The sequence below is a fragment of the Salvelinus fontinalis genome, chromosome 1 (assembly GCF_029448725.1).
Source record: "Salvelinus fontinalis isolate EN_2023a chromosome 1, ASM2944872v1, whole genome shotgun sequence".
NCBI classification, from domain to species: Eukaryota; Metazoa; Chordata; class Actinopteri; order Salmoniformes; family Salmonidae; genus Salvelinus; species Salvelinus fontinalis.
This window is the reverse complement of record NC_074665.1, coordinates 71,089,592-71,107,236: the sequence shown is the minus strand read 5'-3', so window position 1 is coordinate 71,107,236 and position 17,645 is coordinate 71,089,592. Positions and strand designations below refer to the sequence as shown.

The following is a 17,645-nucleotide window of genomic DNA, read 5'->3' as shown; positions in this document are numbered from 1 at the left end:
TATGCCAGAATGTTATGAAGAGTGATCAGATGAATTGCAATTAATTGCTAAGTCCCTCTTTGCCATACAAATGAACTGAATCCCCCAAAAACATTTCCACTGCATTTCAGCCCTGCACAAAAGGACCAGCTGACATGTCAGTGATTCTCTCGTTAACCTCTCTAGGCTAGGTGGGACGCTACTGTCCCACCTGACCAACATCCAGTGAAAGTGCAGGGCGCCAAATTCAAACAAATCTCATAATTAAAATTCCTCAGACATACAAGTATTATACACCATTTTAAAAATAAACTTCTTGTTAATCCAACCACAGTGTCCGATTTTGAAAAGGCTTTACGGTGAAAGCATACCATGCAATTATCTGAGGACAGCGCCTAGTCACAAAAACATACAGCCATTTTCCAACCAAAGAGAGAAGTCACAAAAAGCAGAAATAGAGATAAAATTAATCACTAACCTTTGATGATCTTCATCAGATGGCACTCATAGGACTTCATGTTACACAATACAATACATGCATGTTCGATTAAGTTCATATTTATATCCAAAGATCTGTTTACATTGGCGCGTTATGTTCAGTAATGTTTTGCTTCCAAAACATCTGGTGATTTCGCAGAGAGCCACATCAATTTACAGAAATAATCAGCATAAACATTGATGAAAGATACAAGTGTTATACATAGGATTAGAGAGAAACTTCTCCTTAATGCAACCGCTGTGTCAGATTTCAAAAAAGCTTTACGGTGAAAGCACACCATGAGAACCTGAGTACAGCGCTCAGCCACCAAAACAAGCCGTACAGGTACCCACCAAGTTGTGGAGTCAACAGAAGTCAGAAATAGCATTATAAATATTCACTTACCTTTGATCTTCATCAGAATGCACTCCCAGGAATCCCAGTTCCACAATAAATGTTTGTTTTGTTCGATAATGTCCATTTATGTCCAAATACCTCCTTGTTGTTTGCGCGTTCAGTACACAATCTAAACTCACGACGCGCGTGCAAGTCCAGAGGAAAGTACGGACGAAAAGTCCAAAAAGTTCCGTTACAGTCCGTAGAAACATGTTAAACGATGTATAGAATCAACCTTTAGGATGTTTTTAACATAAATCTTCAATAATGTTCCAACCGGAGAATTACTTTGCCTTCAGAAGTGCAATGGAACGCAGCTAACTCTCACATGAACGCACATGGTCAGCGCATGTTCAGCTCGTGGCACTCTGGGAGAGACCTTACTCAATCTCTTCTCATTCACCCCCACGTCGCAGTAGAAGCATCAAACAAGGTTCTATAGACTGTTGACATCTAGTGGAAGCCTTAGGAAGTGCAACATTACCCCATTTCCACTGTATCTTGGATAAGCAGAGTTGAAAACATACAAACCTCAGATTTCCCACTTCCTGGTTGGATCTTTTCTCAGGTTTTTGTCTGCCATATGAGTTCTGTTATACTCACAGACATCATTCAAACTGCTTTAGAAACTTCAGTGATTTCTATCCAAATCTACTAATAATATGCATATCCTAGGATCTGGGCTTGAGTAGCAGGCAGTTTATTCTGGGCATGCTTTTCATCCGGATGTGAAAATACTGCTCCCTACCCCAAAGAAGTTAACCGTCCCGTGGACAGGATATCGATCCCGAAGACGTTTTAAACCCACTATGCTCCTTTGAGACCCCTCTTTCAAAGTCACTGTTCTCTTCTAGCCATGGTAGCCAAAATAATGGGCAACTGGACATTTTTATGCATGATGGGATGTTACTTGCTTAATTAACTTAAGAACTGCACCCGTGTTGGAAGTACCTACTTTCAATGTACTTTGTATCCCTCATTTACTCAAGTGTTTCCTTTATTTTGGCAGTTATGTCTGTCTGTCTCCTGTCTCTGTCCTATCTGTGATATATAAAACTAGTTCAGTTGTTTCATATTCCAAATACAGTAGGCTAGACTTCTACATTGCATTTAGCGATTGAGTTATTCACATTCTGTCACCAAACAAGATTAAGAAGCCAGTTTACATTTTCACTGGACTATCCACACAAACACCGACTATAATAATTACCCCTAAATTATTGCTGCCACTATTTCAATGTAATTTCCTGTCCTACAGAGGAAATGCACCTTTAGGTTCCACCTCTGAAAAAACGACAAAGGCTACTTGTATATACAGTGCCTTCGGAAAGTATTCTGACACCTTGACTTTTTTCACATTTTGTTACGTTACTGCTTTATTGTAAAATGTATTAAGTTGTTTTTTTCCTTCTATAATCTACACACAATAGCCCATAATGACAAAGCAAAAACAGTTTAGTTTTATGAAAAATAAAAAAACGGAAATTACATTTACCTAAGTATTCAGACCCTTTACTCAGTACTTTGTTGAAGCACCTTTGGCAGCGATTACAGCATAGAGTCTTCTTGGGTATGACGCTACAAGCCTGACACACCTGTTTTTGGGGAGTTTCTCCCATTCTTGTCTGCAAATCCTCTCAAGCTCTGTCTGTTTGGATGGGGAGTGTTGGTGCACAGCTATTTTCAGGTCTCTCCAGAGATATCCGGGCTCTGGCTGGGCCACTCAAGGACATTTAGAGACTTGTCCCGAAGCCACTCCTGCATTGTCTTGGCTGTGTGTTTAGGGTTGTTGTCCTTTTGGAAGCTGAACCTTCACCCCAGTCTGAGGTCCTGAGCGCTCTGGAGCAGGTTTTCATCAAGGATCTCTCTGTACTTTGCTCAGTTCATCTTTCCCTCAATCCTGACCCAGTCCCTGCCGCTGGAAAACATCCCCACAGCATGATGTTGCTACTACCATGCTTCACTGTAGGAAGGGTGCCAGGTTTCCTAAAGATGTGACACTTGGCATTCAGACCAGAGACGTTTGGCCAAGCAAGCTGATGTGCCTTTTACTGACGGGCTTCCATCTGGCCACTTGACCATAAAGGCCTGATTGGTGGAGTGCTGCGGAGATGGTTGTCCTTCTGGAAGGTTCTCCTATCTCTACAGAGGAACTTTGGAGCTTTGTCAGAGTGACCATCGGGTTCTTGGTCACCTCCCTGACCAAGGCCCTTCTCCCCCGATTGCTCAGTTTGGCCGGGCGGCCAGCACTAGGAAGAGTCTTAGTGGTTCGTAATATAGCAAAATAAACCGGATTCACACTGGGCATTTCAGATTTGTCAATTCAAGGCCAAATATATCATACGATGACTTATTGACTTAAATCGTTGTGTAAGCTCTAGCCATAGTCTTTCAGCTCGAAAAAATGGATTTCCACCTCAATTTCATTCAGGATCAATCTCTAGACTGCTGATTTGGCTACATAGTTTTATGGAATTTAAGACTCCAGGTTTCAGGAAATGTTCTACTTATTATTTTTACGCAAAATGCGGCAACTTCCTGACGGGGTCACTGACCCCCCTTCGGACACCCCCCTACACAACCTTAGGTCTACATCAGCACCATTTTCTCAGACAATCCTAGGGAGAGCCCTGACTGTACATTTTTTAAATGTATTTCTACTGAAGAGAAGCCAATTACCAAGTTCCCATAAGACTAACCTACCATTCCTAATGAGGCAGTCTTCTGCCAACATCTGCCGCCTTGGGGTCCGAGGCCGGGAGTTACGCCGCAGTGAAGTGCTACTCATAAAGATTCTTAAAGTTTGGCAGGTCTGGTATGGTGTTCTGACTGTCTTCCTGTGTTGTCTTTACTGTAGGTGGGGTGGATATTCACTGACCTGCTCTCTGAGGACACCAGGATAGGAACGGTTAAATACACCAGGAACAAGGTGAGAACACATCCATACACTGTCTGGACAAGCACTATAACCTTAACCTGTAGACCAGAATTGCCAAAAACCAAGGAATAGCCTAACGCACAGCATTAGTTTTGTGAACGAATCCAGACAACTCTAGGTGAACAAAGCTGAAATATCTGACTTCTTTATTTCTTTGATCATTAAAATGTTTTATCTTGTCTGTGTAGGACTCGTATTTCCTGAGTGCAGAGGAGTGCATCACGGCTGGACACTTCCAGAACCAACAGTCTAACCCCTGCAGACTCTCACCCGACGGACACTTTGGGTCCAAGTTTATCACTGTGGTGGCCACAGGTACGCTAGCTACCCATGGCTCACCTAACTAGGCTACCTGTGGCTCACTCTAAGCCTCTAAGCGGTTAGAGCGTTGGGCCAGTGACCGAGCTATGTAGATGAAACATCTGTCGATGTGCCCTTGGGCAAGCCACCTAATTTGCTTTATGGCTGACCCTGTAAAACATATTTTCTCTGAACCTATCTGGTGTATGTGACAAACGTTTTATTTTATATATACATACAGTGCATTTGGAAAGTATTCAGACCCCTTGACTTTTTCCACATTTTGTTACGTTTCAGCCTTATTCCAAAATGTGTTGAATAATTTTAAAAAAAATCCTCAGCAATCTACACACAATACTCCCATAATGACAAAGCAAAAACAGGTTTTTAGATTTTTTTTGCCAATGTATTAAAAATAAAAAAACGGGTACCTTATGTAAATAAGTATTCAGACCCTTGAGCTCAGGTGCATCCTGTCCATTGATCATCCTTGAGATATTTCTACAATTTGATTGGAGACCACCTGTGATAGATTCAATTGATTGGACATGGTTTGGAAAAACACACACCTGTCTTTATAAAGTCCCACAGTTGACAATGCATGTCAGAGCAAAAAACATGCTGAGGTCGAAGGAATTGGCCGTAGAGATCCGAGACAGGATTGTGTCTAGGCACAGATCTGGGGAAGGGTACCAAAACATGTCTGCAGCATTGAAGGGCCCCAAGAACACGGTGGCCTCCATTTTTAAATGGAAGAAGTTTGGAACCACCAAGACTCTTCCTAGTGCTGGCCGCCCGGCCAAACTGAGCAATCGGGAGAAGGGCCTTGGTCAGGGAGGTGACCAAGAACCCGATGGTCACTCTGACAGAGCTCCAGAGTTCCTTGGTGGAGATGGGAGAACCTTCCAGAAGGACAACCATCTCTGCAGCGCTCCACCAATCAGGCTTTTATGGTCGAGTGGCCAGATGGAAGCCACTCCTCAGTAAAGGCACATGACAGCCTGCTTGGAGTTTGCCAAAGGGCACCTAAAGGACTCTCAGACCATGAGAAACAAGATTCTCTGGTCTGATGAATGCCAAGCGTCACGTCTGGAGGAAACCTGGCACCATGCATACGGTGAAGCATGATAGTGGCATCATGCTGTGCGGATGTTTTTCAGCGGCAAGGACTGGGAGACTAGTCAGGATCGAGGGAAATTACAGAGAGATCCTTGATGATAAACCTGCTCCACAGGTTCACTTTCCAACAGCACAACGATCCTAAGCACACAGCCAAGACAACGCAGTCGTGGCTTCAGGACAAGTCTCGATGTCCTTGAGTGGCCCAGCCAGAGCCCAGATCAAACATCTCTGGAGAGACCTGAAAGTTGCTATGCAGCGACGCTCCCCATCCAACCTGACAGAGCATGAGGATCTGCAGAGAAGAATGGGAGAAACTCCCCAAATACAGGTGTGCCAAGCTTGTAGCGCCATATCCAAGAAGGTTCGAGGCTGTCATCGCTGCCAAATGTGCTTCAACAAAGTACTTAGTAAATGGTCTGAATACTTATGGGCTCTTTCTGTTTAAATTGTTTTATAAATTGACGAGGGGCATTTTTTGATAAATTTTTGAACAAGGCTGTAACGTAACAAAAAGTGAAGGGATCTGAATACTTTCTGAATGCACTGTGTATATTTTGCTATCCTGGGCCTGCGCTACTGTCTAAAATAGCAATCTGTTTACATAACATTGAGTGATGATTGGTATTACCTGATCTTATGATATTCATAGATCAGGAAATCCCTAGCCTGGTCCCAGATTGTTTTGTGCCGTCTTACAACTCCTATACAATTTATTTGTGTTTGTTTTGCGAAATTATTCTTGCATCTCCTCTCAAACTTAACAGTACAGCATCACCACATAGGTTATAAATGACAGAAATATATAAAACAAATCCTATGGTCTTTGACCAACGGTGGTATCAACCCCCAGTCAGACTCTGTGTTACCCGCCAGGTGGTCCTGATAACCAGGTGCACTTTGAGGGTTACCAGGTGTCTAACCAGTGCATGGCCCTGGTGAGAGACGAGTGCCTACTGCCCTGCCGAGACGCCCCCGAGCTGGGCTACGCTAAAGAGTCCAGCACAGAGCAGTATGTACCGGACGTCTTCTACAAGGTACAGGAACACACACACACACGCATTCTTAGACTGTCTGAACTTCTCAAAGCTCAATAAACTCTGAAAGACACTGCACTCAAAGTCACTACCTTTTCTTTCTCGCCACTAACATACCATTTGTCATTTTAGTGCACCAAACATTTTCTTTTGGCTGAAACTAACGGAACAAATGTTGACATGCTTGATTGATGACGTTTATTATGCTTCAATTAAGTTAAATGATTCCGTTGATCAGTTAAATGGATGTGGCTATGGTATGAATAAATGGAGCTAGCCAATAGTGTTGCTGGAAAAATTGCTATACTGTTACATCGCAATATTATTTCGATACTTTGACTCCAAGAATTGATTGTTTATTTTTGCTAGGTAGCATTAGCTAGCGCTAGTCAGTTGTACCTGCGCCAGAACTCCAGTATTTTTCATCCTATAATTTGTTCTTAATTTTAAATAGTGAGCCAACATGTTTTCAGCACTTTTATTTCTATTACTAACCACGTTTCCATCCACAGTTTTTATTCAAGTAAAGTCATACCGTATAAATAAAATAAACCACGACAGCTGTGATGGAAACAGGAAGTTTCAGTACAATTTTATAAATGCCGACAGATAATTTGTTAGTTTGACGTGGGATCTTTTTGTCTGTAATTAATTATGCGCAAATTGGCTGTGGATATGCCTTTATGTGCCAATAATAAAGTTGATATAATATAATAATAATACAATTGATATAATAAACCATCATATCGAAGTAAACTTGGAGTCACGTGATGATATGGTGTGGTCCTCCCACTACGACTTGGGAAAGCATGCAGTTTATTACGCTACAGATGAAATAAGTTATCATGAACTTCACAGGGTGGTGAAAGTGCAAGGTGATGAGCTTGATGCTCCTTTCTAATAAATATTGAGGGTCTTATTCTGGTGACATGATCGATGCTTGGCTGGCATTTGACAAATTTTAAATCTATATTTCTTTGTCCATAATAATCTCATGTAGGCTATACCCGCACTGTATCTGCCAGCTGTTGGCTAGAGCGCATGTACCAAGACCAGAGTGGACACATTCGCTATATAACGCAACATGTTTAGTGATAAAACTATCAGTAGAGTTGAAAATGCAAAGGAAACAAATTTTTCTGGGGGTTTTTTACCCCGTTTTCTTCCCAATTTCGTGGTATCCAATTGGTCGTGAGTCTTGTCACATCGCTGCAACTCCCATACGGACTTGGGAGAGGCGAAGGTCGAGAGCCGTGCATCCTCCGAAACCCAACCAAGCCGCACTGCTTCTTGACACAATACCCACTTAAATTGGAAGCCAGCCGAACCAATGTGTCGGAGGAAACACTGTGCACCTTTTGCTACAGTATTCCTATTTCTCTCTCCATTGATGATTGTTCTTCTCTTCCTCAACAGGACAAAGATAAATTTGGCAACGACATCACATATCTAGCCCGGCCTCTTCCCGTGGAGTACCTTATCATAGACGTGAGTATGATTAAAACATTTTTTTGTCGAGGTTTCCGTTAAAACAAGAAGAAAAATTCATAAAATTGCATGTGAATTCATTGTTGCTGCCAGCAACATGGTTAACCATTGCACCCGTACTACTTTATCTCAATTTCCTTCTCATTTAACTTCTCAAAGGATTGCCATACAGGACTTGGCTCTCACACAGTCAAACACAGTATGTGCACAGGTTCACTTCAAGCTGTTGACAGCTTGGTAGCCAGGGCACCAAAGCAGTGGAAAAGTTGAGCCTTCCGCTTCAACGCTCTTAGTTGTTGCGGATATTGATCCACCAAGCTGTTTACTTTCTGCATCTACGTTTAAAAAAACAAACTGTTTTTCGGCTAGTAATTTTTCCTAATTTTAAACATCCTAATTTCGTTTAAACGTTCACACCCCTAGATTGAACAAAGTCTTGCATATACAGTGCCTTCAGAAAGTATTTCAAATTAAAGTATCCATAATTTGCTGTTACAGCCTGAAGTTAAAGTTGAGATTTTGTCACTGGCCTACACACAATACCCCATAATGTTAGTGGAATTATGTTTTTAGAAATCTTTACAAATTAATTAAAAATGAAAAGCGGAAATGTGTTCATTCAATAAGTATTCAAACCCTTTTCTTATGGCAAGCCTGAAATAAGTTCAGGTATACAAATTTGTCTAACAAGTCACATAAATTGCATAGGCTTACTCTGCAATAATAATGTAATTTTTTTGCTGTTGAAAGACTACCTAATTTCTGTACCACTCACATACAATTACCTGTAAGGTCCCTCAGACGAGCAGTGAATTTATAAATGTATTTATAAACATCAGCAGACGTCACAAAGTGCTTATACAGAAACCCAGTCTAAAACCCCAAACAGCAAGCAATACAGATGTAGAAGCACGGTGGCTAGGGAAAAACTCCCTATAAAGGCAGGAACCTAGGAAGAAACCTAGAGGAACCGGGCTCTGAGGGGTGGACAGTCCTCTTCTGGCTGTGCTGGGTTTGAGATTATAAGAGTACATGGCCGTTAAGGCCCGATCGTCCTTCAAGATGTTTAAACATTCATAGATGACCAGCAGGGTCAAATAATAATTAGTGGTTGTAGAGGGTGCAGCAGGTCAGCACCTCAGGAGTTGTCCATTGGCTTTCAGAGGTTGAGACAGCAGGTGCAGGGAGAGATGAAGAGAGTGAACCAGAAGACAGGAGAACTTCACCGGATGGGTGACCCTAGCCCCCCGGCACATAGACTATTGCAGGATAGATAATGGAGGCTGAGACGGGGGGTCAGGGGACCCTGTGGCCATGTCCAACAATACCCTCGGACAGGGCCAACCTGGCAGGATATAACCCCACCCACTTTGCCAAAGCATAGCCCTCACACCACTAGAGGGATATCAACAGACTACCAATTTACTACCCTGAGCCAAGGCTGAGTGTAGCCCACGAATATCTCCACCGTACGAGCCCGAGCAAAACCAGACGGGAAGATCACGTCAGTGACTCAACCCACTCTAGTAGAGTATAGCACTAACTGTGCTAGTGTCAGACTCTACTAAGCTGGCAGGCTGGCTTAACCGCCTGCTGCCTGGCCTGCACCCTATCTCCTTGTGGAGCTAGAAGAGTTAGACGGGGCTCTCTGTTGATAGCACCCCTCCAGCTTGGATGGAGTCGGTCACTCCTCAGCAGGCTTGGCCCCAGAAAGTTTTCAACCAGCGATTTAGTTTTTATTTATTTATTTTTATTTAACTAGGCAAGTCAGTTAAGAACATTCTTTTTTACATTGACGGCCTAGGAACAGTGGGTATCGGCCTTGTTCAGGGGCAGAACGGCAGATTTTTACCTTGTCAGCTCGGGGATTCAATCTAGCAACCTTTCGGTTACTTGCCCAATGCTCTAACCACCTGCCGCCCCAGGTAGCCTAATGTTGTGCGAGTCTGCTGTAGAGCTCATCACTCCCCTTAACTGGGGCCCAGAGACAATTACTCAATGCCAACACGTCTTTCTAGTTGATTTACACGCTGAAGCTATGTTGCCCTTTGTGACCCGTTTCATCCTTACACCGTTGGTGCCAACGTGGATAACAATATCCCTATACCATCTACACTCGCCAGTTTTAGCCTCAGCCGGCACCATCTTCAGATTAGCTTTTGCGTTGATATCCCCGCCCCCTGGTAAACGGTGTATGATCGCTTTTAAAGTCTAATATTGCGGGCAATGGAGTTTTCAAATTTGTCAGAGCTAATGGTGGGAGGCTTCAGCAGCTGACACCCCGTAACGTGTGGAAGAGACACTTGAGAAGGCTTGTGCTCTGACTCCGTCTCGTTGCTTAGTGGGGAAACCCGGCTAAAAGCATTTCTTTCCAGAAGCCCTGAGGAAGTTGTTCGGCTGCGAGGATTGTGCAGGGGGATTAACACTATTACCTATATTTACTGGTGGCACAGATGCTGTATCATCCTTTCCTACACACAATTGCCCTCGCCTAATGATTGCGTCTGAAGGCTAGCTTGCAACTCGGCTATCCTCGCCATAAGGCAATAGTTGTTCTGTATATTAATAGGGCACCTATTGGTAGATGGGTAAAAAATCAGACATTGAATATCCCTTTGATCAAGTTATTAATTACGCTTTGAATGGTCATTACAGTGATACAGGCGTCTTTCCTGACTCCGTTGAAGGAGAGGAAGCGTTAATGGCTGTGATAGGAGAAAATTGAGGATAGATCAACATTGTAGTTAACTTCTTTGGGGTACCCCCGCTTCTTCTCAATTTCCGCCTAAAGACATACCCTAATCTAACTGCCTGTAGCTCAGGCCCAGGAGCAAGGATAGCATATTCTTGGTATCATTTGAAAGGAAACACTGAATTTTGTGGAAATGTGAATTGAATGTAGGAGAATATAACACAATAGATCTGGTAGAAGAAAATACAAGGAAATAAACATACATGTTCTGTTTGTTATTTTTGCTGCATCATCTTTCAAATGACCAAGAACATCCAAACATACGGATAGGATGCTGTGGATGATTTGAATGAAGAACATAAGATGGCAACAATAGCTGAGCAAAGTTTTGGACAGATAACTTCAAAAATGAGCGAGCTACATGACATTGAGCATGAAGTCACCCAGGTGTCCCACACATGTACCCAAGTGGCCGAATTGGTACAGTGATACATTTTGAAGGAATGAACTATAGGAATGAACTATATATTAAATGCTATTCTAACACACACCACACCATATATATATATGCTGGAGGTCATTTTGCAGGGCTCTGGCAGTGCTCCTCCTTGCACAAAGGCGGAGGTAGCGATCCTGCTGCTGGGTTGTTGCCCTCCTACGGCCTCCTCCACGTCTCCTGATGTACTGGCCTGTCTCCTGGTAGCGCCTCCATGCTCTGGACACTACGCTGACAGACACAGCAAACCTTTTTGCCACAGCTCGCATTGATGTGTCATCCTGGATGAACTACACTACCTGAGCCACTTGTGTGGGTTGTAGACTCCGTCTCATGCTACCACTAGTGAAAGCACCGCCAGCATTCAAAAGTGACCAAATAATCAGCCAGGAAGCATAGGAACTGAGAAGTGGTCTGTGGTCACCACCTGCAGAACCATTCCTTTTTTGGGGGTGTCTTACTAATTGCCTATAATTTCCACCTTTTGTCTATTCCATTTGCACAACAGCATGTGAAATTTATTGTCAATCAGTGTTGCTTCCTAAGTGGACAGTTTGATTTCACAGAAGTGTGATTGACTTGGAGTTACATTGTGTTGTTCAAGTGTTCCCTTTATTTTTTTGAGCTATATATATATATATATATATATATATGAAAAAAAATAAACAATAATAATAAACAAATAACAAGGGTAACTATTTACACATTTTCTATTTACAATATTGTATATTTTATAAATAGATAAATATTGTGAAGACCCTCAGTCCTTTACACAATATTGTGCTGCTGGTGCCATGGCCCTCTTTATGCTGTAAAGCAGAGGCTTACTGTGCAGGTGATGGGGCATTTCCTGTGACAAAGGGCACAACGTCTCCTCCCCACTGTGCCCTTTTTGCCCTGAGGCACATTCATGCCTGCAGAGATGAATCTGGGCAGGTGAACACCACTGGTTGACGGAGCAGAAGGTGCTGCAGTGGACTTGCTGTAGCTAGCAAGCTCCTGGATGAGCAGCTCCCTGAAGGCTAGCTGTGAGATGGGGGGCTGTCTCTATCAATTTCCTCTTAATTTGGGTTAAATCTGTATACCTAGACTTTGTTTTAGCTTTTCCTGATTTATTCGCCATAATTTAAATATATAAACTTGTTAAATGCTATTGAATATGTATTGCTATGCGTAACACTCGTGGCTCCGTCAAGTAGGATTTGCAATGGCGAATGAACCTCTTTTACGCCAGAGTTTACGACAAAGGCTGGTCTTCAAACGTATAACCATTACATATTGCCGTTTACCTCAGCTCATTGGCTATCCTCAAAACTAGATTTCAAGATGATCAGTGGTCATTGGTCCAAAATAGTTAATCAACGATAGACCGGTCTTACCATTGGTGCGCAATGAGGTCATTGATTGGTGTCTTCAAATTGGTTTATTTTTCAGGCAATACGTCCCGGGAAAAGAGCCATCATGTATGGCTGTGTTAGTAACAACCAGTGGATTGCAATGAAACCAACCATGACTGGATAAACGTTTGTTTAGTGTGTATTTACCACAAGCGCTTCGTCCAAAGTTGAAGGAGAGGGAAATCACGACGCAACCGGTTTACAAATGTTTCGTGTTAGGCTATAAAAATGTATTTTATCAAACAAAACGAACATTCACTGTGTAGTTAGGACACTTTGCATTGCCACCAGAGGAAGATCTTCAATGGTAAGCAATTTATTTTATTGTTATTTCTGACTTTCGTGACGCTAATGCTTGGTTGGAAAATGCTAGTAATACTTGTGTGTGTGTGGGGTGCCGTCCTCAGAAAATCGCATGTTTGCTTTTGCAGTAAACCTTTTGGAATTCTGACACCGCGGCTGGATTAATAAGACGTTCATCTTTTAAATGATGTAAGATACATGCATTTACAAGAATGTTTAATACAACGAATGGTGTATTTAAAATGTTAGCTCTCTGCAGTTTCACCGGATGTTGTCCTGGTGGGACGTTAGCGTCTCACCTACCCTAGAGAAGTTAATCCACAATGCTAAACTAATTGACAGTGAAAAGGAAGCCTGTAAAGAGTATACATATTCCAAAACAATGCTCTAAAGTAATACTGAAAAAAATGTGGCAAAGCAATTCACTTTTTGTCCTGAATACAGTGTTACGTTTGGGGCAAATACAACACATTACTGAATACCTCTCTCCATATTTTCAAGCATAGTGGTGGCTGCATCGTGTTATGGATATTCTTGGAAGTTAAGGACTGGGAAGTTTTTCAGAATAAAAAATAAATGTAATGGAGCGAAGCACAGGCAAAATCCTAGAGGAAACCTGGTTGTCTGCTTTTCACCAGACACTGGGAGATTAATTCACCTTTCAGCAGGGCAATAACCTAAAACATCAGGCCAAATCATTGGAGTTGCTTACCCTGAAGACAGTAACCATTCCTGAGTTGCCATGTTACAGTTTTGACTTACATTTTCTTAAATCTATGGCAGAACCTGAAAAGGGTTGTCCGGCAATGATCAACAAATATGACCGCTTGAAGAATTTCCAAAATAACATTTGGCAAGTGTTGCACAATCCAGGTGTGGAGAGCTCTTAGAGACTTACCCAGAAACACTCACAGCTGTAATCGCTGCCAAACGTGATTCAAACATGTATTACCTCAAGGGTTTGAATACTTATGTAAATTAGGTATTTCTGTATTTAATTTTCAATAAATGTGGAAATATTTCTAAAAACATGTTTTCACTTTCATTATTTTTCCCCCGCAGTAACTCAACAAAATGTGAAAAGTTGAAGGTTATTAATACTTTCTGAAGGCACTGTAGGTAATTCATTAATGACGTGTTGAGATTAGTAGAGTTAGGGCAGGTTTTAGAGTTTAGCATACCTAGCAGGGTCAGTCAACTGAAATAAGCCTCTGTCAATCAATATTATTCCATTTACATTTCCATTACATGTTGTTTTCAGAACATTTTGGTTGCTGTGTATGTTTACGAACAACTAAATGGTCAAACCGAAACTTTGCCCAATGATGTCAGGGTGATGTGTTCCTCTTCTTTTTTTTTTGTCGTAAAATGTTGGTATCTCTATGCCGTGCAGCCATACATCTACCACCTCACCCTGGGGTGGTGCTAGCCAATGATGAGCCAGAGAAAATAAAGAGAACTAGATAGACTTGCCAAATATTTATTACCATCTGAGAGCACTTAATTCCTTCTTGTATTCTGTTTTCATATTGACATCTGTTTTCTTGGCTCTACATCTCACTGATGTCAGAGGGAAGGCGCGTGCTCTCAAAGATCTAACTCGTTTCCAGTCAGTCAACTCTTCTTCTTCGCTCTCCATCCAGATAACCACCACGTTCCCCAAGGACCCCCAGTACACCTTCTGCTCCACACAACGCTTCCCCATTGAGAACAGAGACATCCTGGGAGAGACGCAGGTAAACATTATCACACACACATCATTCTGCTCCACACAACGTTTCCCCATAGAGAACAGACACATCCTGGGAGAGACTTGCTCAATAACACACCCACAGTAACAAATAAAATGTTATATTTTGTTTGCTTCAGTAGCCAAATAGTGACCTACATACTTCTCTCTGTCTCAGAGCTTTCAGAAGGCTCTGTCATTTTCCCCCGTGACCCTATAATCCTCTTTGGCAACAGCCATAATTTCTGCTATGTTTCAACCTGACCTGATCACATATAACTGTCTGCCAATGAAAATGAATGCTCATGTTTTAGAGTCCCTGAGCTATGGGGGGGTTATAGGAAATTATTACTCTCGATCATATTCCATGTTTTCCCCTTTCTGTGTGTGTAACAGGACTTCCACAGTTTAGCTACGTACCTGTCCCAGTGCACCTCCACTGTATTCCTGGATATTGTGTCGGATTTTCACCTACTCATCTTTCTGGTCACCAACGAGGTCATGCCTCTCAGAGTAAGTACTGTAATGCCACACACTCTTTTCCACACACAAACACTCTCATACAGATTCGCGCGCACACCAAACACTTTCAAGTACAATGTTTTGGTTTGTTGTCACGCTACAAAAGGTTCAGATTATCACCACGTTTGTCCAATGTGGAAGTGCTTAGTGTCGTAGTCGTCAGGATGTTTTTCCTGAGAATGTCTTTGATGGCGGTTAAATACATTACACGCTTTATATAATCACGCTTCTCCATCTGGCGGTCTGACGGATGAATCTGGGTTTGGCGGATGCCACCTGCCCCAATGCATAGTGCCAACGGTACATTTTGGTGGAGAAGGAATAATAGTGTGAGGCTGTTTTCTTTATGGTTCGGGCTAGGCCCCTTAAATCCAGTGAAGGGAAATCTTAACGCTACAGCATACACTGACATTCTAGACGATTCTGTGCTTCCAACTTTGTGGCAACATTTTGGGGATGGCCTTATCCTGTTTCAGCATGACAATGCCCTCGTGCACAAAGTGAGGTCCATAGAGCAAGTCCCCGCAGCAATGTTCCAACATCTAGTGGAAAGCCATCCCAGAAGAGTGGAGGATGTTATAGCAGCAAAGGGGGGACTAGCTTCAATTTAATGCCCATGGTTTTGGAATGAAATGTTCGACGAGCAGGCATTCACATACTTTTGGTAATGTGGTGTACCTTTACGCACTTTAAAATACAGTGCCTTCCAAAGTATTCATATCCCTTGACTTATTCCACATTTTGTTGTTACAGCCTGAATTCAGATTGGATGAAATAGATGTTTTTATCACCAATCTACTCACAATACCCCCAATACCCCCCAAAGTGAAAACAAGTGTTTATAATTGTTTGCTAATTTATAGAAAATTAAATACAGAAATATCTAACTTACATAAGTATTCACACCCCTGAGTCATTACATGTTTGAATCACCTTTGGCAGCGATTACAGCTTTGAGTCTTTCTGGGTAAGTCTCTAAAGAGCTTTGCACACCTGGATTGTACAATATTTGCACACTGTTCTTTTTAAAATTCTTCAAGCTCTGTCAAGTTGGTTGTTGATCATTGCTTGACAGCCATTTCCAAGTCTTAATAACAGTACCAGTCAACAGTACCAGTCAAAAGTTTGGACACCTGCTCATTCCAGGGTTTTTCTTTATTTTTACTTTTTTCTACATTGTAGAATAATAGTGAAGACATTAAAACTAGGAAGTAACTCACATGGAATCATGCAGCAACCAAAAAAGTGTTACACAAATTGAAATATATTTGAGATTCTTCAAAGTAGCCACCCTTTGCCTTGATGACAGCTTTGCACACTCTTGGCATTCTCTCAACCAGCTTCATGAGGTAGTCACCTGGAATGCATTTCAATTAGCAGGTGTGCCTTGTTAAAAGGTCATGTGGAATTTATTTCCTTAATGCGTTTGAGCCAATCAGTTATGTTGTGACATGGTAGGGGTGGTATACAGAAGATAGCCCTATTTGGTAAAAGACCAAGTCCATATTATGGCAAGAACAGCTCAAATAAGAAAAGAGAAATGACAGTGCATTACTTTGAGACCTGAAGGTCTGTCAATCTGGAAAAGTTCAAGAACTTTGAAAGTTTTTTTCAAGTGCAGTCTTATAAACGATCAAGCGCTATGATAAAGCTGGCTCTCATGAGGACCGCCACAGGAAAGGAAGACCCGGAGTTGCCTCTGCTGCAGAGGATACATTCATTAGATTAACTGCTCCTCAGATTGCAGCCCAAATAAATTCTTCAGAGTTCAAGTAACAGACACATCTCAACATCAACTGTTCAGAGGAGACTGCGTGAATTAGGTCTTCATGGTCAAATTGCTGCAAAGAAATAACTACTAAAGGATCCCAATAAGAAGAGACCAAGAAACATGAGCAATGGACATTAGACCGGTGGAAATATGTCTTTGGTCTGATGAGTCCAAATTTGAGATTTTTGGTTCTAACCGCTGTGTCTTTGTGAGACGCAGGGTAGGTGAATGGATGATCTCTGCATGTGTGGTTCCCACCGTGAAGCATGGAGGTGATGGTGTGGGGTGCTTTGCTGGTGACACTGTCTGTGATTTATTTAGAATTCAAGGCACACTTGACCAGCATGGTTACCACGGCATTCTGCAGTGATACACCATCCCAACTGGTTTGTGCTTAGTGGGACTATCATTTGTTTTTCAACAGGACAATGACCCAACACACCTCCAGGCTGTGTAAGGGATAATTGACCAAGAAGGAGCGTGATGGAGTGCTCCATCAGATGACCTGGCCTCCACAATCACCCGATCACCCACAATCACCTGTTTAGGATGAGTTGGACCACAGCGGGAAGGAAAAGCATTCAACAAGTGCTCAGCTTGTGTGGGAACTCCTTCAAGACAGTTGGAAAAGCATTCCAGGTGAAGCTGGTTGAGAGAATGCCAAGAGTGTGCAAAGCTGTCATCAAGACAAAGGGTGGCTACTTTGAAGAATCTCAAAATATATTTAGATTTGTTTAACCTTTTGTTTAACCTTTAAAAATATATATATATTATTACATGATTCCATATGTGTTATTTCATAGTTTGGATGTCTTCACTATTCTTCTACAGTGTAGAAAATAGTAAAAATAAAGAAAAACCCTTGAAGCTTGTCCAAACTTTTGACTGGTACAGTATATTTAAGACATTTTTTTAAAAGTCAACTGTAATTCATGTTCAACACTGTTATTGCACACAGTGAGTCTATGCAACTTGTGACTTGTTAAGCTAATATTTACTC

At 42.0% G+C, this 17,645-nt stretch overlaps 1 protein-coding gene across 1 annotated transcript in view; it reads left to right on the top strand.

The window, feature by feature from the left end:
• The window catches only part of nploc4 (NPL4 homolog, ubiquitin recognition factor), a 46,767-nt gene that overhangs the window by 25,922 nt on the left and 3,200 nt on the right, over positions 1–17,645 (top strand). Inside the window, exons 10-15 of the mRNA XM_055931960.1 lie at positions 3,711–3,782; positions 3,980–4,106; positions 6,087–6,247; positions 7,664–7,735; positions 14,267–14,359; positions 14,749–14,865. Of these exons, the coding sequence (XP_055787935.1) occupies positions 3,711–3,782; positions 3,980–4,106; positions 6,087–6,247; positions 7,664–7,735; positions 14,267–14,359; positions 14,749–14,865 (642 nt within the window). The remainder of the gene's footprint in view (positions 1–3,710; positions 3,783–3,979; positions 4,107–6,086; positions 6,248–7,663; positions 7,736–14,266; positions 14,360–14,748; positions 14,866–17,645) is intronic.